This window comes from Delphinapterus leucas, chromosome 2 (genome assembly GCF_059928025.1).
Source record: "Delphinapterus leucas isolate spDelLeu-1000000601 "Yukka" chromosome 2, BTC_Dleu_Yukka2, whole genome shotgun sequence".
NCBI classification, from domain to species: domain Eukaryota; kingdom Metazoa; phylum Chordata; class Mammalia; order Artiodactyla; family Monodontidae; genus Delphinapterus; species Delphinapterus leucas.
In genome coordinates, this window is record NC_143130.1 from 33,422,593 (window position 1) to 33,445,627 (window position 23,035).

The 23,035-nt window shown below is 45.7% G+C and overlaps 1 protein-coding gene across 10 annotated transcripts in view; it reads right to left on the bottom strand.

Annotated features, from left to right (window-relative positions):
* Positions 1 to 23,035, bottom strand: part of PCSK6 (proprotein convertase subtilisin/kexin type 6) — a 187,454-nt gene that overhangs the window by 77,515 nt on the left and 86,904 nt on the right. For all 10 annotated transcript variants that reach the window (XM_089906643.1, XM_089906644.1, XM_089906645.1 and 7 more), the window contains exons 7-8: positions 4,424 to 4,596; positions 201 to 413 (exon numbers count right to left, since the gene is read on the bottom strand). In XM_089906643.1, the coding sequence (XP_089762769.1) occupies positions 201 to 413; positions 4,424 to 4,596 (386 nt within the window). The remainder of the gene's footprint in view (positions 1 to 200; positions 414 to 4,423; positions 4,597 to 23,035) is intronic.

The following is a 23,035-nucleotide window of genomic DNA, read 5'->3' on the forward strand; positions in this document are numbered from 1 at the left end:
AGAGAGGGTTTTAATTGGTATTCTGTGCCAAAATTCAGGGTCTGAGGAAGGTTGCCAAGGGCCTGGGGTTTACCTTGAGGCACAACTAGTTCCCTGACTGCAAGGCTGGGCCCGGGGCCAGGTACACACTGCCCTGACTGGCCCGTCCTCCTGAGAATGGGACGAGGAGCTCATCCCCCGGGGTTCCGCCGAGGACTCACGATTTTGCGCTCGTAGAAGGCCCCGCTGCTGTAGGTGGTGGCCAGGGTGGACGCACACTCCTCTAGGTACCAGGGCTTGTAGCCATTCTCCGTGGTGCTGCTCACGGAGATGGTGTAGATGCTATTGGTGTAGCCGTCGCAGGAGCAGTGGTCCCCCTCTCGGCCGCCGTTCCCCGACGCCCAGACGAAAATGGAGCCCAGGCCCTGCCGGCCCTGGAGGGGAGAGGACAGGCGTCAGCCCACATGGACCCCCAGCTGGTCTCACCCCTGTCCAGCGTCCCCCTCCGCCCCTGAAGAGGGAGGGGGCCGAGGAGGATGCACTCAGACCAGACAGGGGCCGCCCAGTGTGTGGTCTGTGGGCTGATGGGCTCTGGCATTCCAATTTTCATAGTGTTGGCGGCAACAGCCATGACACCATAGAATCACAACGTCATACTGAGAAGCTGGCCCAGAAAGTCCTCCCTGTTCTTCACGGGAAAATCAAGGCCCTCACACAAGCTGCTCTGTCCCAGAGCAACACCAGTAATTTCCACTGCAATGACCCACGATCAGAAAGACCAAGCAGCGCCCCCAAGTACACTGAGATGAAAGCTGACGGCTGAATTTATGACATTAATTTTTCTGGCGGAGGAAGAGGGCAAAAGTTCCTGAAAACCCAGCTGCAGAAGCATCGTTCCTGGAGAAGAGCTCCTTGAAAAGCGGTGGGCCCAGGATTTGCAGGAACAAGGGCCAAGGGCCAGAACACCCCGGGGCCATCCTAGGAGAGTGCCCCGGGGCTTCCCCATGGGTCAGTGTTGAAGCGGCCACACTGCCAGCGCAACCAAGGCCAGCGGCTTCACCTGTGTGTAGGTTTTCACATTTAAGGACACACACGTGACAGCAAGTCTCTGTAAGACAGTAGCAGGTCAGGGGAGCTCCTGCAGCCTCTCCAACCCACACCCATGGGATCCAACCAACACTCATCCCAGCCACAAACACCAGCTAAAGAAGAACACGAGTTCCAAGACGGAACCGACCCGTTCGGTCCGAAAGGCTGGACCGTTTGTGGGCACAGCCAGCCCCAGAGAGAGGTGCCAATACCCGTCTCCACGTGGGCTGGTGGCTCCGGCATCCTTGCCAAGGATACTCCTGTCCAAACATACAGGAGGAAACTGACACTCAGGCCCAACAACTGGCCAATTTAAAGAAAATTTTCAACAAAATCCTACAATTCCCCGTAGCCCGACTGAAACCCTGCTTCTGACAGGATGCCTGACACACCCTTGGAGCTCAAGTCCACGCGGACTGAGGGCACCCACCTGCTCCAGAAGTACCAGGACACCCCACTTTTGGACCAAGTAGACCACAGGTCCCCACCCTTTTGTGCCTATTTGTCTTCACTCCCACATCTGCACCAGTTCCAACCTGAGGCTCGAGGGACAGCCCAGTCCCAGGGCTCAAAACTGCCTCATCCACTCCGTTTTCCACATCTCGAAGGTAGACCTGCCCAAACGGCCAAAAGCCCGACAGAAAGGTTACTTACAGTTAGCAAAAATGGCAACCTTCTGGAAAAAAAAGGCACAAAGGACTAAGGACATGCGTGTGTCTGTGCCCATAACTACCTGTAGGAAGAGATTAATCAGAAGTTCGTTCAAAGCAACGAAAATTGGAATGAAAGGGTGTTGACCCCATCAGAGCCTGTCTTTATTTCACCTCCAACTCCTCGCCTCACTCCAAATTGTTTATCAAAGGCTGTCATTTTGCAAAGCAGGGCAAGCGACCTTACTGCTCCAGCAGCACGGAGAATGGCCTCAAAAAGCACTTCTCACACTTGTGAGGAGAATCCCCGGGGGTCTCGCTACATCGCAGACTTGGGCTCAGCTGGTGCAGGTGAGCCCAAGATTCTGCACTTCTGACGGGCTCCCAGGTGATGCCAGCTCTGCTGCTTGGGACCCCACTTTGAATAACAGAGGCCTAAATGCCAAAGACTTGCATCTCTTCACCTTGCACTTTGCAGGTACCACTAGACCCATGAGTTCTCACAGGCATCAAGGCGTCCAAAGCCTCTTTCCCTTCTGAAAACAGTTTCCTGGAAAGGGAACGTGGGAACGAGACAGAGGAAACACCCAGGTCTGAGCCATCTCTGAGGACTGCATTTTCACTTTCCGGGTCTTCTGTTCCTATGGAAGCCACAGGACAGAGGCTCCAGGGGACGTTTCAACCCTGGCTATGAACTTGCACTTCTGTTCAGGAAGCCACCACACCTCAACACCATCGGAACATATTTGAGCATCTTGCCTGGGAAGCGGAGACCTCATCCATGGACTCAGAGGGCTAGCAAATGCCCGGCATCTGGACAAAGCCAGTGCTTTCAGCCACAGTGACACTGACTCTCCCCTTCTGGGTGACAAGCCACACGAGGACCAACATCAAACACATCTTAATGCCAAAGTACAGGGTCTGATGTCTCCTACCACCAACCCACACCATCTACCAAAGATGAAGTCAGATTTTACAGAAAAAGGATATAGGTGACAAACAGGGCATCGAGGAGGAAAAACAGATGGGAGAATGTGGTTCGGTCTGAGATCATCAAATCTCTAGGAGGATTTTCAGTGACAACTTCAGACAGCTGCGATCTAAGGCTCCCTATGTGGCATATTTTATTCAGAATGACTAAAAAAAAAAAAAAGAAGTGACTTCAGTATTTCAAGAAACTGTGACAAGAACCACATGGTCCTCTCCGCACCTTCCGCACTCCCCTGAGAGCTGGATGAAGCTGGTGTTGCTCAGAATTCAGGATTGCTCCTCTGTGGGGCACCACGGGGGGATGGGCAGAGGGCGATAAGGGCTGCTTTCACTATAATCCTCTGGTACTATTTTATTTATTAACCACATTTTAATCATGCATGGCTTACAATAAGGTAAGAACTTTTAAAAAATGTTTAAAAAATATAGATAATAAAATGGGCTTGACCTGGCCCCCCGTCCTGTTTCCTGTAGAAGTCAGAGGTATAAACCCTGCCTTGGGGATGCCTGGACCTCCTGACCCAACCCTGCCAGCATCGCCGGGCCTCCCAGGGCCACCCGGACGCTGACCACAGCTCTGTGTCTGCTCCAAGAAGTTGTCCTCGCCCATAAATCTGCCTTGCCACCGTGCTTGTAAGAGCTGGGACATCTCCAGGCTTTTCTGACTCACAAGGACCCAGAACTGATGACCACAGAGTGACTGGGCTGGACCTCCTGAGAGGAGCCTGCCAGCCTCCTCTGCTCCCCCTCAGCCGGTGGGTGGAGGGCCCATGCTCAGATGTTTGCTCGGTGTAGCCCCCAGTGGGGTCCACCCCAAACACACTGGGCTGCGAGCTGGCAGGGAGGGAACATGGCCAAGACCTGCTGCTTCGGGGGTGCTGGGTGAGCACACTCCCCGTGATGGATGCAGACAGCTCCACGGCTCGGGGTTCCTGTGAGCAGGTGCGCCGAGGCCCAGACACCCCTTCCACCTGTACTGTCCCAGTTAACAGGCCAGGTGGTTAGTCTAGGATCCCCACCACCCACCTGCATACACCCCTCAGCTGGGGGCAGTCAGGCTCCAAGGCTCAGAGCCAGGGGGCTGGTGAGTGACCAGCTGGTACTTTCCGGAACAGCTACTCTGTAATGAGGTGATGTCCTTCTGCTCTCATTGGTGGATGGCCACTTCCCTAAGCCCCCAAATGACTTCTCCCTTGCTCTGGTCCTGGCACCATCGCCGTCCTGCTCTGGGGCTCTCCCCTGTGCCACTCTAATTTTGTGTGTATGCTGCTCAAATTTATTTATTTATTTTTGGGCCACACTGCACGGCATGTGGGATCTAGTTCCCCGACCAGGGATGGAACCCACGCCCCCTGCAGTGGAAGCACGGAGTCTTAACCACTGGACCGCCAGGGAAGTCCCTCAAGTTTATTTATTGTTACCTATGTGACAAGATTTCTTCTTACCTATATGACATGTTGGTTGTTTGATAAGACATACTGCGAAACAGCATGAAGATGGTCCCATATTTGTTTCTAAAAAAGGTGAGTGAACCCAGTTCCTTCCATATGCACAGAAGAGTTAAAAGAGCATTTGAAAGATCATCTTTGGGTTTGTCGGATTGAGAGTCTTTTTAATATTCTTTTTGGCTTTATTCCTTCTGATTTCTCACTGTTAAATATTTTCACTATTCCCCCCATCCCTGAGGCTCCCTCGCAGCTCTGGGTTACTCACACCTTTTTAATGCCGTACTCGAAGGCCTGTCTGGCCAGTCGGCCGGGCCCGTCCACCGTCTTCCCGTCATCATCCGGCCCCCAGCTCGCGCTGTAAATGTCGATGTAGTTGGGTCTGATGCCCAGGGACTTGGCCTCCACCACGTCGGTCACGTCTCCGTCCAGCATGCGGATGCCTGGAAGCACAGGCCCATGACAGTCGCATGGAAGGTGGGTGGGTAGGGGGTTCCATGCGGATGTTGGTCCCGCACGGCCACTGATCCCCGTGTGGACCGTGGTCCCTGCACAGCTGTCCGGGGAGCTGGGCACAGCATCCGGGCCCCATGCTTAGCTGGGACACCAAGCTACTGGAAACTCCTGCTCTTAGAACCTCGAAAGTGTACTCAAACACAATGTCAGAGACGTTCACGGCAAAACAAGAGTGAGATTAGGCCCGGGTGACATCAAAAACTCAACGAAAGTACTCACAGCCACATGGGTGCTGACCGAGGAAGGGGCTGAGGTCATCAGAGAACCAGCTCCTTATAGCTGGATGGCCTTAAAAGGGAGCAGCAGAGATAGATTTCAACACCATCCACTTTACCTGCCAGCTCTCCATCTATTTCCCTTCCCCTCATCCCTGCCTACCATGGACTGAATGCTTGTGTCCCTCCAGATTCATATGCTACAGCCCTAACCCCCGAGGTGAGGGCATCTGGAGGTGGGACTTTAGGAGGTAACTAGGTTTAGGTGAGGTCAGGAGGGTGGCCCCAGGGCAGGATTAGCACCCTTCACTGGCTTCCTGTCCCCTCCACCGTGTGAGGACAGCCACCACGTGGGCCTCATGGGGAACCAGTGGGCCAGCACCTTGATCTTGGACTTATAGCCTCCAGAACTGTGGGACGTAACTGTCTGTGATTTGGGCCTCCCGGTCTATGACCGCCTGAGTGATTCAGAACCTCAGGTGCCTGGCAGTACACAGCGTGGGGATGCCACCATCGTTCAGACACGGAGACTGCAGCACAGGACAAGTGGGGGTAGACGCCTTGTCACCCCCTCACCCACGAGAGGGACATGGGGCAGGTCACGGGGGAAGCCCTGCTTTGACCACCAGTCGTGACCAGCTAGTGACTGCAAGAGCTACCTTGTCTCACTAAGCTTCTGTTTTCTATGAACTGTGATGATGAAAATGATTGTATCTACAGAGGTGCCATAAACACTAAAAAAGACGGTTCGTATAAAGTGCCTGGAGCGTAGTAAGTACCCAGTGCGTGTCAGCCGCTAGTCTGACCCCATCTGTAAAAACGGGGATAGTGAAACCTACCTCCTGGGGTTGTTAATAACTACTTTTTACCTTTATTTTTAAAACATTTACTATTTGACATGTATGCAGGACTGCCTGGCACAAACATTATAAAGTTAGTTATAAAGCCTAATAAAATAACAGACACACATGAACATTCATCTAGGGAAAATATGAACTTGAGCCACTGTGGCCTCAACCCAAGCCCTGCCCCTCACGGAGGAAACTGCTCAGAATTTTGGACTAGTCTTTCCATTGCCTTTAAAAACGGGTGTTTTAATACAACTGTGTGCATAACACGCTGCTTAGCTTTGCTTGTACTGGGCATTCATCCTTTCTTGGTTACGTATGTTGTAAACATCTTCTCCCAGTTGATGCCTTGTCTTCTCACTTGTTATGGTGTCTTTTGATAAAGAGAGGTTCTTAATTTCAAGGACGTGGGAGCCAATTTCCCTTTGAAGGTCAAGGGGGTTATAACGAGGGCCAAATCTTTTCTGGGTTTGTGGGCATCTGTCGTGGGGTGGGGCCACTTCTACTGCATCAGCTCATTGCACTTTCTCCTTTCTCAGATTTCTGGGTGGACGAGGAGACTCAGAGTAGCCCCAAGTACCATCCTTCTCAGTTGCTAGTCTATGTGCCCAGGGCCTTCGTCTCTTTGGCTGCATCAGAGACACTGGGCCCAGAGGCTCTTGGAGCCACAAACCCCAAGGAGAGGCCATAACCAGTACAGGACGCTGGCCGTGTGGTGTGGCAGAGGCGGGGCCCCAGGCAAAATAAAGAGCAGCTCACAGCTGGGGGAAGAGAGCAGGGGTCAGACAGTCCTGGGGTGGAATCTCATCTCGGCTGCGTGTGACCTTGGCCCAGGGTCTCAAACTGTCTGAGCCCTTGTTTTCCACAAAACTTACCTGCCAGGGTAGTCGGGGGAATTAAATATTTGTTAAGGCCCTGGGGCCCTGTGCTTTTTGAGAAATGGCAGCTGCTTTCTTTATGCCCTTCTATTTGGCAATGGATTTTCCAGGGCAAGAGACCCCGCCGGTCACACTGTAGCCACAATCAATTCCGATGTCCTAGGGGTGACATTTAACCTGCTATCCTAGGGCTTCTCCATGCCAGTGATAGGTTTTGGGATGCCTCTTTTTGAACAAGAACAAGATGCCAGATGACATCTAAAATAAGTAAAAACATAAGACCAGAATGCTTTCCCAACACTTCTCACAGTGCTCCTCAACTTGGAGGAAGAGTGACTGACATGTGAGAAAGAAAGCATAATGTATTTAGATTTTAATGAAGCATCTATTTTCCCCAACACTGACAAGTTGCCAACAAGGAAAAGGTAAATATTTTCAGTGGAAACCTGCTGTTCCAATATTAGCTTTAAATGTGAATGGCTCTCTGGAAACGCCAAACTGAAGAAAACAGTCATTTCTCCAATGAAAAAATAAAGACCCATTTCCCATAAACTGTCAGGTACAAAAATAATGTGGACATATCATTTGGATGGCAGATCCACTCATGGTTGTTAGCGTGCTCACGACTCAGCAGTGGGCTGGGTTCAGGGCTCCCAGGGGAGGATGAGCAGGCCTGAGCCGTCCACTCCAAGGGCCCGTCTGCGGCACCAGGTGGGAGGAGTGTGAGGAGGAGGAGAGCGGGGCTTTGCAGGGCCCGACAGGTTTGCGTTTGGGTGGACACCTCCTAGTGCTGCCAGGGCTCAGCCCCCCAGGGAAGAATCACACAGCCTGCCTCGCAGGAAACAATAAACTTTCCATAAACTGGCCTGCACCCAACAATAGTTTCAAGGCCCCAGGAGAACCTGATGAAAGCAATGATTTTACAAGACTCTTGATGAAGTTAAAAAAAACCAACCGGGACTTCCCTGGTGGCGCAGTGGTTAAGAATCCGCCTGCCAATGCAGGGGACACGGGTTTGAGCCCTGGTCCGGGAAGATCCCACATGCCACAGAGCAACTCAGCCCGTGCGCCACAACTACTGAGCCTGTGCTCTAGAGCCCACGAGCCACAACTACTGAGCCCGTGTGCCACAACTACTGAAGCCCACGTGCCTCGAGCCTGTGTTCCGCAACAAGAGAAGCCACCGCAATGAGAAGCCTGCACACCACAATGAAGAGTAGCCCCTGCTCGCTGTAACTAGAGGAAGCCTGCATGCAGCAACGAAGACCCAACGCAGCCAAAAATAAATAAGTAAATAAATTTATTTTTAAAAAAACCAAAACACATTTTTTTTTCATAGTGACCCGTCGTCCTTCCTCCCTTTTCCTGCTCCTAACTTATGGTGGGACTTTGCAAACCACAGGCTTGTATAAGGCAAGGCAAACCCGTGGACATGCAGACGCCCATGTGAAGCAGCCCGAGACACAGCATTTCCCCTGAAAACATCCTGAAGAAGTTCCATGTTCAAAGGCAATGGATTTGTCTTCTATGTCTGTGAGTCTCTTCCTGTTTTGTAAATAAATTTATTTGTATTTTTTTTTTTAGATTCCGCATATAGGCGACATCATGATATTTGTCTTTTCCCAAAGGAGAAAAGGGTGGGGGATAAATTAGGAGTTTCGGATTAACATACACACACTACTAAATATAAAATAGATTACCAACAAGAACCTACTGTATAGCACAGGGAACTCTACTCGATACTCTGTGCTACTGTATAGCACAGGGAACTCTACTCGATACTCTGTAATACTCTGTAATGGGAAAAGAATCTGAAAAAGAATATTTATATATAAAATATATATAAAACGGAATCACTGCGCTGTACAGCTGAAACTAACACAACAATGTAACTCAACTGTACTTCGATAAAAAATAAATGAATAAGCCATTTTTAAAAAGTAAACAGGAAGATCAGAGTGTGCTGGTTTTGGAGACGGGGTCTTTAAAGGGGTAATTATGCTGAAATGAGGTCACACGGGTGGGCACCCATCCAACATGACTTGTGTCCTTTTAAGAAGAGGAAATTCTGACACGGACAACACAGACTAAGGGATAACCACGAGAAGACACAGAGAAAAGCAGCCGTATGTGCTGGTCTAGAGAGAAGCCTCGGAAGAAACCAGATCTTCCGACACCTTGATCTTGGACTCACAGCCTCCATAACCAAGAGAAAATACATTTCTGTTGGTAAGCCCCAAAAAATGTAACAGGAAGAACACACACACACACACACACACAAGAAGTCAGCCGGTTATTAATGTTTGCAGGAAGGCAGGGGAGCAGGACACGGGGGCCACTTTTGTTTATTTACAAGTAATGTATTTTGCCTTCAGCAAACGAATGGCAATGCTAGAGCAATAGCGGCAAGTAAAATGAGATTGTAGCTTCCTGAGTGTGACAAATAGGCCTCCCCAACAAATTTTGCTCATTAATTCTGAGTTTATTTTCATAAATCCACAGAGAATTGGTTTTTTTTTTTTCCTCCCCCCACTAAAACTACAGTACATTCTGTTCTACCAACAGTCATTCTGGGCCAAGTGAGGTTGCAACAATTGTTTAGAAATGTTAAAAACCTAAAAGGTTTCTGTTAACTCTCATTATGGCCTAAGACAAACAGGGCTCTCAGATCTCTAAATACACCCACACGTGACAGCCTCCTCCTAGGACCCAGGGCGGGGGGCATGGTCGGCCGGGTTGTGAGCCACATCTGCACTTGCCATTGTCACACGAAGTGCCTGGAGACCCGCGGCTGACGGCCAAGCCAAGTTTCCCCTGGCCTTCTGCTAGTTTCCCAATCTCCGTCTGTAGTGGAAACACAGCTAGAGCCAGCGGTGCCCCAGTGAACTCACGGGCCTGTCCTGCCACGGAGCCCTGGGCCCCTCCTAGGTAGGTCTTGAACCGGGTCTCTTTATCTTCTGTATTCCGATGCTTTGACATCTTGGGGCCTTGCTGACCCTGCAGGGACCAACACCCCCATGCCCCAGGGCTGGCCAGTTCCTGGATATGGTCCAGAACTACCCCAGGAGCACATCTTTCCTATGCAAACCAACCAATCCAGAGCTCACACCCCCAAGCACCCCCCTTTATGGGGCTTTTACACTTGGGGTTACTCTCCACCTGCCCTAATCACCCCAGGGCCAGATACCATACAACCAGGGAAAGCTCCTAAGCCCCGAGCCCTGAAATGATTCAAACTAGCCCATCCTAAGCCTGCTCACCCCACCTCGCCCATTCTTTCCTGCAGAAACCACAATAAAGGCTGAAGCCCACAGGTCCCCTCGCTCCCTCTGCCCCCTGACCAACCCTGGTGCTTTTCCGCATGTCCTCCACGCCAGGCATAACCCATCCTCTTGGGAACTGTGAGTAACAAACTCTGTTCAATGGCCATTGTCTCCTGATCTATGGGCCTTGTCATACCTAAATAGTAATGAAATCTCTATTTTAAAACAGGTCACTATTTCATAATCAGGTTCTGCTGATTTTTCAGAGAACTATAAAAGAGTGGAAGAACCTCAGCAATGCTCTAGAGATTTGAAACACAGACTGACTTTCGTGGTCTCTCCACCAGGGAGCAGGGGCCAGAGAACAAGGCGATCCAGTGAGAGCTGGCAGCTTGGGACAGGGGACAGAAGAGCATGATGGGGACCCGAGTATCCATCCTGCAAGTGGGGACACGAGGAGCCCTAGCGGATGTGCACCTGTGACAAGGACGTGAGCACATGCCCTGAGCTGGCCTTTGACAGAGACCAGAACACAGTGGCGATAAGACAGTCACACCACCCAGAACAGAGGCCACCGGCTTGTCACGTAGGCTTGGATGTGCTCCCTGTGCTCTCCCCAGCCTTCCTCACACACCCCCAGAAGCAGAGCTGCTTCCCGCTCAGTGTCTGTGAGGACAACCTCAGGAAGCCCAGCACGCAGCCTAAAACCGGCTCACCTGTCCTTGGGGCGGGGGGCTGCAGGGCAGCGTGGTGGGGGCATGGCCACCAGGGGGACACGGTGCAGGAGCTGTGGCCACGCTTGTCCATCTCCTCCTTCCCAAGGCTCCTCTTAGCCTCGGGGTACCACACCCAGCAGGCGGGGAGTCTCTGATGAGAATGTGGGGCTGTAGTTGCCCACGGTCACTAAATCCCCCCAAACCTCGCAAGGCATTTAGAATCCTCCTGCAGTGGAAAATGCACTTGGAGCCTTTGAAGATTAAATTGTAGCTTAGGGCTTCCCTGGTGGCGCAGTGGTTGGGAGTCTGCCTGCCGATGCAGGGGACATGGGCTCGTGCCCCGGTCCGGGAAGATCCCACATGCCGCGGAGCGGGTGGGCCCGTGAGCCATGGCCGCTGAGCCTGCGCGTCTGGAGCCCGTGCTCCGCAACGGGAGAGGCCACAACACTGAGAGGCCCGCATACCGCAAAAAAAAAAAAAAAAAATTGTAGCTTAAACTGTCCTCTTAAAACACTCATAAGCCTAAACTGCTTAATGGAAACGCTAATGGGACTGAATTCTGTAAGTCTGAATTAACATAATTAACTAATATATGGGCAAGGATTAATTTAGCTGTTATGTACTTAATAGTCTCATGTGTGTGAAAAGAAAGGCATGATTCAGTTCCCCAGTCAAAACAGAACAAAAACACCAACAGGAATTGGCCTGCTGCTGTTTCATTTTTCCTTCCCAGAAACAGAGTCAACAGACTGAAAAGATGCACGTCCTTCATGCAGCCTGAGCAGAGAGTTTTTCAGTTTCAGGGCATCTGCCAGGCCCGGGAGGGGTTCCTGGCAGCCGCCCATGGCCCTGCTCCCTAGCAGCTTTGGGATCTGTCCCTTGGGCCAGGGGTGCTTCTCCAAGCTGGACGCAGGACAGGTTGTGCTCCAGGTGACACCGTCCTGACCCAGGGAAGTGTCTGAATCTTGTTAAGCATCAGTTCAGGGGAGCAACTCCCCAAAAGACTGATGCCCTTTAGAGTTAAAGGGGTGAGGGCTTCACTGCCTGCCTTGCAGGTTCCCTGACAGAGCAAGTTCTGCTCAGGCCGGGGTGGGGTGGACAGCTGGCTGCCCAGAAAGCCTGTCTCACAGGGTGCTGGGAGGGGCCATGAAGCCAGGAGGACGTGATGCAGCAGCCGGGCTCACACCCAGGGGCCTCTCAAGGCACCGGCAGGGAGGGCCCTGCCTATGGAGCTCACCTGGCAGGTGAGATGATGGAGATGGAGATGGAGATGAGCTGAAGGCTGGTAGGTGCAGGCAAGTCTGAGCCCACCCACCACCAATGCTGACCAGAAGCAGATGGGGAAAGAGGGAAGGAGCATTACAGGGAGTGAGAAAGGGAAAATCAAACATAGGGCTGAAATTAAAAAAAAAATAAAAAAGGTTAACAGAGTGAGAGAGTAAAGAGAGGTTAAGTGAGGAGAGAGGACGGGGTGAGGCCCACCATCCTTTCCCTCCACCTCCCACGTTGCCCCATTATCGGAGGAAGGACAGAGCACACAGCTTAGTACATTTGAGGCTGAGAGAGAGAGCAAGGCTGAAATATCTTTGGAAGGAATGTGAATGCAAACAAGGAAAAGAATACACGTGCACACCACGGACCCTTCCTTCCTGCTTCTGTTCCTGCTCACAGGGCTTGATGACAGCTGTCCTCATCCGGCCACCACTGTGTCCAGCATCAGAGACCCGCAGCCATAAAGGGACAAACCGGGCTCCAGGTCAGCAGGCCTGAGTTCACATCCCGGCTCTGCCTCAGCAGCTGTGTGGACCTGGACACGGCAGGCAACTTCTCTGGCTGTCACTTTCCCCGGGTGTGAAGTGGCCATGATAATATCCAACTTGCAGAATCATTCTGAGGTGCACAGACGAGTATACATGTCTGGTGAAGCATCTGGTAAGTAACAGCAACCAGTGATAGCACTTAGCACCATCACAGTAAAAATACTAAGGAGCTCGGACCACGAAGGAAAACCAAGCCCTCGGTCCACCTCTACTACGGGCCCGAATCCCTAGAAATAACAGGAAAAAGAGAAGAAAACGAATAAAACTGTAATAGCCCTGGAAACAAGACTGGCAGATGAGATGTCCAAGGAACTGCGGGAAGACAGCAAGCAGATGGGATGAGGCTGCAGGAGGAAGCAGGGCCTGGGCGAGGAGGCTGCTGCCGAGGGGAGAGCAGTGCCAGAGGAGCAGGGCAGGGGCACCCAGGCTGGGCGTGGGCAGCGGCAGGCTTCATTCAGAGGCCGAGAGGCAGGACAGAGCCTGGGGATGGGGAGGCCACCACCACCCTGCCAGACTTGAACATCTCTCAACACTCGACAGAACAGCCAGACAGAAAATTAGAAAGGATGAGGAAGAACTCAACACCATCAACCAACAGGTTCTCAGAAACATTTTTAGAACATTCTACTCAACAACAGAATACACGTTATTCTCAAGGGCCCACAGAACATATTCCAAGATAGATTAGACCCTGACCTCAATGAATTTAAGAGAACTGAACTCCTACAGAATGTGTTCTGCAACCACAATGGAATCCAACCAGTAACTGACGAGGGACGGAAAACAGAAAAATCTCCAAGCAGCTGGAAACAAAACAACACACTTTTAAAAAATCCACAGGTCCAAGAGGAAGTCTCAAGGGAAAAACGAAACAAAACATTGAACTGAATGAAAAGGAAAATACCACATACCAAAATCTGTGAGACATGGCTACACTATTGCTAAGAGGAAGATTTATGGCACCATTGTTTACATCAGAAAAGAAGAAAAGTCTCAAATCAGTAACCGAAGCACCCACTTCAAGATCCTAGAAAAAGAAGAGCTTTAAAATAAGCCCAAAGCAAGAGGAAGGAAGGAAATAATAAAGAGCAGAAAACAGTGAAATTGAAAACAGAAAAACACTAGAGAAAATAAGTGTAACAAAGAGCTAATTTTGTGAAAAGATCAATAAAACTGATAAACTTCCAGTTAAGAATGACTAAGCAAAAGAATATATCCACAGATGCTACCAACATCAAAAGTGTAATAAGGGAATATTACAAACAACTCTACACAAATAAACTTCATAAATTAGATGAAATGCACCACTTCCTCAGAACACACAAACTACTACAACTCACCCCAATATGAAAAGGATAATTTGAACAACCCTATAAGAAATTTAGTTTGTAATTTTAAAAAAATCTTCCCACCAAAGAGGTATGGTTTCACTGGAAGATTTTACTAATAGTTTAAAGAATTAACACCAATTCAACACAATCACTTCCAGAACATAAAAGAGGAGGGAACACTTCCCAATTCATTTACTGAAGCTAGGATTACCCTGATAGTACAAAGACAATACCAAAAAAAAAAAAAAAGAGCAAGAGAGAGAAAGAAAAATAAAATTACAGACCAAGAATCCTCATGAACACAGACACAAAAATCCTTAACAAAATATTAGCAAACAGGTTTCAGTAATATATATATAAAAAAGGAAACACCATGACCAAGTGGGGCTTGGTCAGATTCAGTACTGGATCAATATTCAGAAATCAACCAGTATAACCTACCATATTGACAATTTAAAAATGAAAAATCACATAATCATGTCACTCAACGAGGAAAAAGCAGTGACAAAATTCAATACCTATTCATTTAAAAAAGAAAAAAAAAACCTCTCTAACTATGACTAGAAGGGAACATCACCAACTTGCTAAACAGTATTTACAAAAAAAGCCTACAAGTAACATTGTACTTAATGGTGAAAGTCTGAATGCTTTCCCCTAAAGTCAGGAACAAGGCAAAGATGTCTGCCCTAGGTTGGAAGTTCTAGTCACGGCAACAAAACAAGAAAAGGAAATAAAAGGCATAAGGATCAAAAAGAAGAAATAAAACTGCCCTTATTTGTAGATGACATTATCAAGTATAAAATCTTAAAGAATCTACTCCTAGAACTAATAAGCAAGTTCAGAAAGGTTGCAGGAGATAAGATTAACATGCAAAAGCAGTTATATTTCTGTATGTTAACAATGAACACATGAACATCAAAATTAAAAATACAATGCCTGGGACTTCCCTGGTGGCACAGTGGTTAAGAATCCACCTGCCAATGCAGGGGACACGGGTTCAACCCCTGGTCCGGGAATATACCACATGCTGTGGAGCAACTAAGCCTGTGCGCCACAACTACCGAGCCTGCATTCTAGAGCCCGAGAGCCACAACTACTAAGTCCGCGTGCCACAACTACTGAAGCCCACATACCTAGAGCCCGTGTTCCGCAATGAAGAGTAGCTCCCGCTTCGTGGCAACTAGAGAAAGCCTGTGCACAGCAACGAAGAAAGAAAGAAAGAAATACAATGCCTTTTATCATTGCTTAAATAAAATGAAATACTTAGGTATAAATCTAACCAAACATGTATAGGACTTGCATAGTGAAAGCTGCATAGTGCCGATGAAAGAAATCAAAGAAAACCTAAAAAAATGAAGACAGATATTGTGTTTGTGAAGACTGAACATAGTAAAGATGTCAATTCTTCCAATTGATGTACAGGTCTAACATAATCCCTACGAAAACCCCAGCAAGATATTTTTCGTAGATATTGACAAGATAATAATAAAACTTGTGTGGAAAGGCAAAAGAACTAGGAAAGTTCATGTAAGTTTGAAAAAGAAAACTAAAGTGGGAGCAATCAGTCTACCCCATTTCACAACTTTTTGTAGCTATAATAATCAAGACTCTGCTGCACTGGGAGAGGGACAGACACATAGATCAATGGAACAGACAGAGAACTCAGAAATAAACTCACACAAATATGCCCAAATGACTCTTGACAAAAGTGCAAAGCAACTCAGTGGAAGAAAGACAGGCATTTCAACACATGGTGCTGGAGTAACTGGATGACCATAGGCAAACAAAACAAAAAACAAACAAAAAAACCCCTTGACCTAAGTCTGATAACTTATACAACATTAACTCAAATTGGATCTCTCAAAATGAAACTCAGAATATAAAACTTTTAGGAAAAAAACAAACAGAGAATATCTTTAGAATCTAAGATAAGGCAAAGAGTTCTAAGATTGATACCAAAAAACATGACCTTAAAAGGAAAAGTTAATAAACTGGATTTTATCAAAATTTTAAAATTTTACTCTGGAAAAGACCTGGTTAAAGAGGATGAAAAGACATGTTACAAAATGCGAGAAAATATTCACAAACAACATAATCATCAAAGCACAAGTAGCTAGAATACATAAAGATCTCTCAACACTCAATAGTTAAAAATTAGAAAATGAGAAAAAGACATGAAGAGACATTTCACTGGAGAGGATAGATGGATGGCAAATGAGCACATAAAAAGATACCCCACATCACTAGCCTTAGAGAAATGCAAATTAATGAGATATTATGATATACCTATCACAATGTCTAATACAAAAAAACAGTGACAATACCAAACATTGGCAAGTATGTAGAGAAACTGGATCATTCATACATTGTTAGAGGTCAAATGGTAGAACTTCTCTGAAAAACAATTTCCCAGTTTCTTAAAAAAATAAACATGTACTATTATACAACCTGGCAACTGCACTCCTGGATGTTTATCCCCCCAAAATGAAGACAATGCTCACACAGAAACCTATACAACAATGTTTTTAGGTGCTTTACCTGTAATATCCAAAAACTAGAAACAACCCAGATGTCCCCTAATGGGTGAATGGTTAGACAAACTGTGTCACATCCATACCATGGAATACTACTTATCAATAAGCTACAGATATACACAACAACCTGGATGAATCTTTGAAGAACCATGCTGAGTGAGAAGCACCAATCCCAAAGGTTACATGGTATATGGTTCCTTTTTTTTTTTTTTTTTCCCACTTGTTAGCTTATGTCTCTCTGGGCATCATTCCTGGCACGTGGGGCCCCGCTCTCTGGAACCTTCACTGGCCATCCTTTCCTCATTTCTCCCCTGGGCACGAGAACCACATAGGTAGATACATGCATAGGTAGATACGTCCACCCATCTCCCGCATCTGTAGACGCCTCCTGCCTCTTGTGCTATTTGGCCAAACTCTGATGCTTCCCCAGTGTCTTCATCTCTGGGTCTGTCCCAGTGGAGCCTTCCTCCCTGGGGTAGGAGGGAGGCACACTCTGGAGGCACGCTCCTCCAGAGCCGTGCCTTGCTGCACGACCTCTACCCTGAAGATGGTGGCCCTCCTTGCCCGACCCACCAGCTAGCACCCGCGGTCCCCCACCGCACCTGGGGAACTGCGGGCCCCTGCTTCTGAGGACCCCCTCCCACACCTAGGATGACCCAGGGTCCCTGGGCAGCGCCACCTTCCCCAGGCCGGCCTCACTCGCCATGTGGCCCTGGCCCTGAGCTGGGGCAGCTATGAAGGAGCCGGAGGTGGAAGCACAGCATGTGGCCCGCAGAGCAGACCCAATGACTAGAGTCACCCTCTGATGCGGACTTGGGGTGGGGGTTGGGAACGCATCTCCTTTTTTTTTCAGGTTTTATTGAGATTTATTGCAAATCAATTAGACAATAATAATCACAAAACTAAGGTCAGAAATTAAAGATAAAAAGTTATTCTGGAGGGAGGGAGGGAGATGCAAGAGGGAAGAGATATGGGAAAATATGTATATGTATAACTGATTCACTTTGTTATAAAGCAGAAACTAACACACCATTGTAAAGCAATTATACTCCAATAAAGATGTAAAAAAAAAGTTATTCTGACCACATAAAAATAAAATTTTTAACATCAATATTAAATAACAATTATTAACAAACTGGAGAAAAAAATATTTGAACATAAAAAGTTAATAATATTTCTATTGATTTAAAAATCAATATATGCTAGCCAGGCATTGATTACAACCTCTAGCTAAAAGTGAGTAAGACAGCTGGGGAGGAAGAATCTTGAACTTCATTTCTCCACAAGTTTAAAAATAAAAGAAAAAGAGATTTTTCAGTCAATTCTTTTGGACTCAAAAATTTTGGATTTTTGTTTAAATTTTAATCTCTCTAATTCCTTCTCAGGAAGTATGATGGGGGAAAGTTTACATTTAACTCTCTGGCATCTATAATGCTGATATTAATGGAGCATCTTTATGTATACACTGTAATTGGCATATTTCTATTTATCAATACCATGATTTAATCCTACCACAGAGTATTTAACAAACTCTGTTGGCCAGTGTGGTTGGATACTCTGTAATAGGAAACAGAGTGATTTCTTAATGCTGGTCACTAACTGGTCCTTAGAGTTAATTCACTTTTCCAAGAGGAAGACATTCCCAGAACATTCCTGGTTCCCAAATTATGGTTCCATTTAACAGCATTTTTGAAATGAGAAAATTATGGAAATGGAGGATAAAGAGTGGTTGCCAGAGGTTAAGGAAGGGACTGGGGCAAGAGTGGTTGTGGTAATAAAGAGGCACCATGAAGGACCCTTTTGTGACCCTGTTCTGTATCTTGACTGTATCGGCGTCAGTATCCTGGTTTCAACAAGAGATGTAGTTGTAGTTTCAACAAGAGATCACCATGATGGAAAACTGGGTAAAGGATACACTAGATTTCCGTGTATTGTTTCTTACAATTGCATGTGAATCTATAATTATTTCAAATACACATTTAGTTGAAAACATCAACTAGAAATTCTAGAAGGTAACTTCTTTTCAAAACGTAAAAACTGCAAAGATAGGGTGTGTCAGAGAGCTGGTCAACTGAGCTTAGGGATTCTCTCAAGACCTAAGACAAAGGGTCAAAGGGATAGAAAGTCTGAAGAGGCCAACATCTAGTATCTGTCTAATAAGAGCTCTAGGAGGATGGAATGAGGAAAAATAAAGCAAAAGAGTCAAATATATAACAGAAGAATTTCCTGAAGCCAAGCACAGAAGTCTTTGAATTTCAATCTCAAATCTAAACAACGGTGACCAAAGAAACTGGCCCACCTTTACAGTTAAGTTCACATAATTGTTGGAGTATAATGAAAAATGTTTAATAACTCACTGAGGGATAGGCAGGAAAAGGAAAACAAATTCACATCAACACACACAGGTCAAATCCCAGAACAAGAAAAGATAAAAGAATCCTGAAAGGTTCTGGAAGAAGAAGAAAGTGATCTGAAAAGGAACAAAAATTAATATTGGCACCAGATGCCTCACCAGAAACACTGCAGCCAAAAAACCACGGTACAAGGTTTTTGAAATTCTCAGTGAAAGTTATTTTGAACTTAAAATCTAAACTCAGCCTAATTTGTTGGAAGAAAATAAAGACTTCAAGAACTCAGAAAGTTTACTACCTAGACAGCCATCCATATATACAGCAAGCATTCAAAAATATCTTCCGAAAGAATGAATGGCTTAGTAGAGAAAAAGATCTTGTAAACTAAAAAACTTAGCATAAAATAAAGAAGATTAAAGAAAAAAAGGTGACCAAAGAGGGACTTCCCTGGTGGCACAGTGGCTAAGAATCTGCCTGCTAATGCAGGGGACACAGGTTCGAGCCCTGGTCCAGGAAGATCCCACGTGCCGCAGAGCAACTAAACCTGTGCACCACAACTACTGAGCCCACATGCCACAACTACTGAAGCCCACATGCCTAGAGCCCGTGCTCCGCGACAAGAGAAGCCACCGCATGAGAAGCCCGCGCCCTGCAACGAAGAGTAGCCCCCGCTCGCCGGAGCTAGAGAAGGCCCGCACACAGCAACAAAGACCAAATGCAGCCAAAAATAGACAAATTAAAAAAACAAAAACAAAAAACTCTTAGATGCTATCAAAAAAAAAAAATGAAGCCAGATACATGCTGATTGCAAAACTAAGGTTAAAAATAGACGGATGAAAAACATATGAAGAAAGTGACGATAAGAATTATTTAACAGGTGTGGTGATATTACTATCATCCAAAGAATGATTAAAGGCAAAAAGAGAATAAGACAAAGAAGGGATTTTTACATTGATTAAAGAAAGGCTCATGACATCAATACGAGATGATAACTTTTGTACATCTTATAACTATGAAATGCATACACCAAAATCTGAGAGAAATCGACAAATCCACAATTGATATGGAGACTAACATCCCTTCTCAAAAACAGACCAGGTAGACAAAACACAAGACGCCCAAACAGCTGAATGAGCTTCTTGCAGCCACAGGTGACAAATGCGGCCCCTACAGGCACCAGGCAGGCAGGATGAATGGCTGATGTGGACAGGTGAGGGGGATGGTTAAACCATCCTTTGGAAGGGCAGCCACTGTGCAGCCCCAGCTAAGTGTCGCCATGAAGGAATGAGGGTCCAGCAGAGCCAGAACTTCTGATTTTTTTCAAGAGAAACCCCAAATCCCTATTTTCTACATAAAATCTCTTGATTTGTAAGTGTTCCCTCAAGTTAAAAAAAAAAAAAAAACAAGGGCTTCCCTGGTGGCGCAGTGGTTGAGAGTCCCCATGAGGCTATCAGCAGATTTCTCAGCAGAACCTTTGCAGGCCAGAAGGCAGTGACATGATATATTCAAAGTGCTAGGGAAAAAAACTTCCAACCAAGAATACTCTACTGGGCAAGGTTATCATTCAAAATTGAAGGAGAGATAAAGAGTTCTCCAGACAAGCAAAAGCTAAAGGAGTTAATCACCACTAAACTGGCCCTACAAGAAATGCTAAAGAGACTTCTTTAAGCTGAAAAGAAATGGAACTAATTGGTAACAAGAAAATAACTGAAAGTGAAAGTATCACTGGTAAGGTAAATAAGGTAAACGTACAGGAAAGGAAGTGGGTTAATCACTTATAAAGCTAGTAGAAAGATGACGCGACAAAAGTAGTAAAAATAACTGTAATAATTAGTTAAGGGACAGATAAAATAACAAGATGTAAAAAGTGACATCAAAAACAGAGAGTGTGGGGCTTCCCTGGTGGCGCAGTGGTTGACAGTCCGCCTGCCGATGCAGGGGACACGGGTTCGTGCCCCAGTCCAGGAAGATCCCACATGCCACAGAGCGGCTGCGCCCGTGAGCCACGACCACTGAGCCTGCGTGTCCGGAGCCTGGGCTCCACAACGGGAGAGGCCACAGCAGTGAGAGGCCCGCGTACCGTAAAAAACAAACAAACAAACAAACAAAAACCATAGAGTGTGGTGGGGGGCAGTGGAAAATGTGGTTTTAGAATGCACCCAAATTTAACTTACTATCAACATAAAATAGATTGTTGTATATATAGGCTGTTGTATGTGAGTCCCATGGTACCCACAAAGCAAAAACCTACAGTAGATACACAAAAGATAATAAGAAAGGAATCTAAGCATAACAATACAGAAAGTCATCAAAACACAGGGAAGTAAGATAACAAGAAAGAAACAGAAAAACTACAAAACAGAAAACAATTAACAAAATGGCAGTAAGTATTGATACATTCCTATCAATATTACTTTAAATGTAAATGGACTAAATTCTCCAATGTTTATCCATAGTTGAATGGATAAACAACAACAACAACAAGACTCAACTATATGCTGCCCTCAAGAGACTCACTTCAGATGTAAGGACAAATACAGACTGAAAGTGAAGGGGTGGAAAAAGGTGTTTCATACAAAGGGAAACCAGAAGAAAGCTGGGGTAACTATACTGGTATCAGACAAAACAGACTTTAAAACAAAGTCTGTAATAAAAGACAAAGATGGGCATTAAATAATGATAAAGGAGTCAACCCAATAATAAGATATAACATTTATAAATATTTATGTATCCAACATAGGAACACCTAAATATATAAAGCAAATATTAACAGACCTAAAGGGAGAAATTGGACAGCAATACAATAACAGTAGGGTGCTTTAATACCCCACTTACATCAATGGACAGATCATCCAGACAGAAAATTAATAAGGAAACATCAGACTTAAATGATGTTTAAAAGATGGACCTAATAAATACAGAACTTTCCATCCTAAAACAGCAGAATATATAATCTTCTCAAGTGCACATGGAGCATTCCCCAGGATAGATCATATGTTAGGCCACAAAACAAATCTAAATAAATTTAAGAAGACTGAAATCATATCAAGTAATGGTATGAAACCAGAATTCAATTACAAGAAGAAAACTGGAAAAATCACAAGTATGTAGAAATTAAACAACATGCTACTGAACCACCAATGGATCAATGAAGAAATAAAAGGAGAAATAAAAAAAATACCTTGAAACAAATGAAAATGAAAATACAACATAGCAAAATCTATGGGATGCAGCATAGACAGTTCTAAGAAAGAAGTTTATAGCAATTCAGGCCTACCTCAAGAAACAAGAAAAATTTCTAATAAGCAATCTAACTTTATAACTAAAGAAACTAAAAAAATAAGAAATGAAGCCCAAAGTTAGTAGAAGGGGAGAAATAGTAAGGACCAGAGTGGAAATAAATAGAGCCTAAAAAGACAAGAGAAAAGGTCAATAAAACTGGTTCCTTGAAAACATAAACAAAATTGACAGATCTTTAGCTAGACTCACTAAGAAAAAAGAGAGGGCTTAAATAAACTCATAAATGAAAGAGGAGGCATTACAACTGATATCAAAGAAATACAAAAGATCATGAGACTACTATGAACATTTATACAAGAACGAATTGGCCAACTGAGAAGAAATGGATAAATTCCTAGAAACATACACTCTTCTAAGACAGAATCATGAAGCAATAGAAAACTCGAATAGACCAATTACTAGTAGGGAGATTGAATCAGTAATCAAAAAACTCCCAACAAACGAAAGCCCAGAACCAGATGGCTTCACTGGTTAATTCTACCAAACATCTGAAGAAGATTTAATACCTACTCTTCTCAAACTCTTCCAAAAAAATTAAAAAGGAGGGAATGCTTCCAAACTCATGTTATGAGGCCAGCACTACCCTAATACCAAAGCCAGACAAGGACATCAAAAAAAAAAAAGAAAATTACACAGGCCAACATCCCTGATAAACATAGATGTAAAATTCCTCAACGAAGTATTAGCAAATCAAATTCAGTAATACATTAAAAGGATCACACATCATGATCAAGTGGGATTTATTCCAGGGATGCAAGGGTGGCTCAACATCAGCATGATACACCACATGAAGATAAAAATCATATGACCGTCTCAACGGATGCAGAAAAAGCATCTGACAAAATTCAACATCCATTTATGATAAAAACTCTCAACCAAGTGGGTACAGAGGGAACATGCCTCCACATAATAAAGGCCATACATGACAGGCCCAACAGCTAACCACACTCAACAGTGAAAAGCTGAAAGCTTTTCCCTTAAGATCAGGAATAAGACAAGGATGCCCACTCTGGCCACTTTTGTTCAACATAGTATTGGAAGTCCTAGCCAGAGTGATTGGCAGGAAATAGAAATAAAAGGCATATAAATTTGAAAGGAAGAAGTAAAACT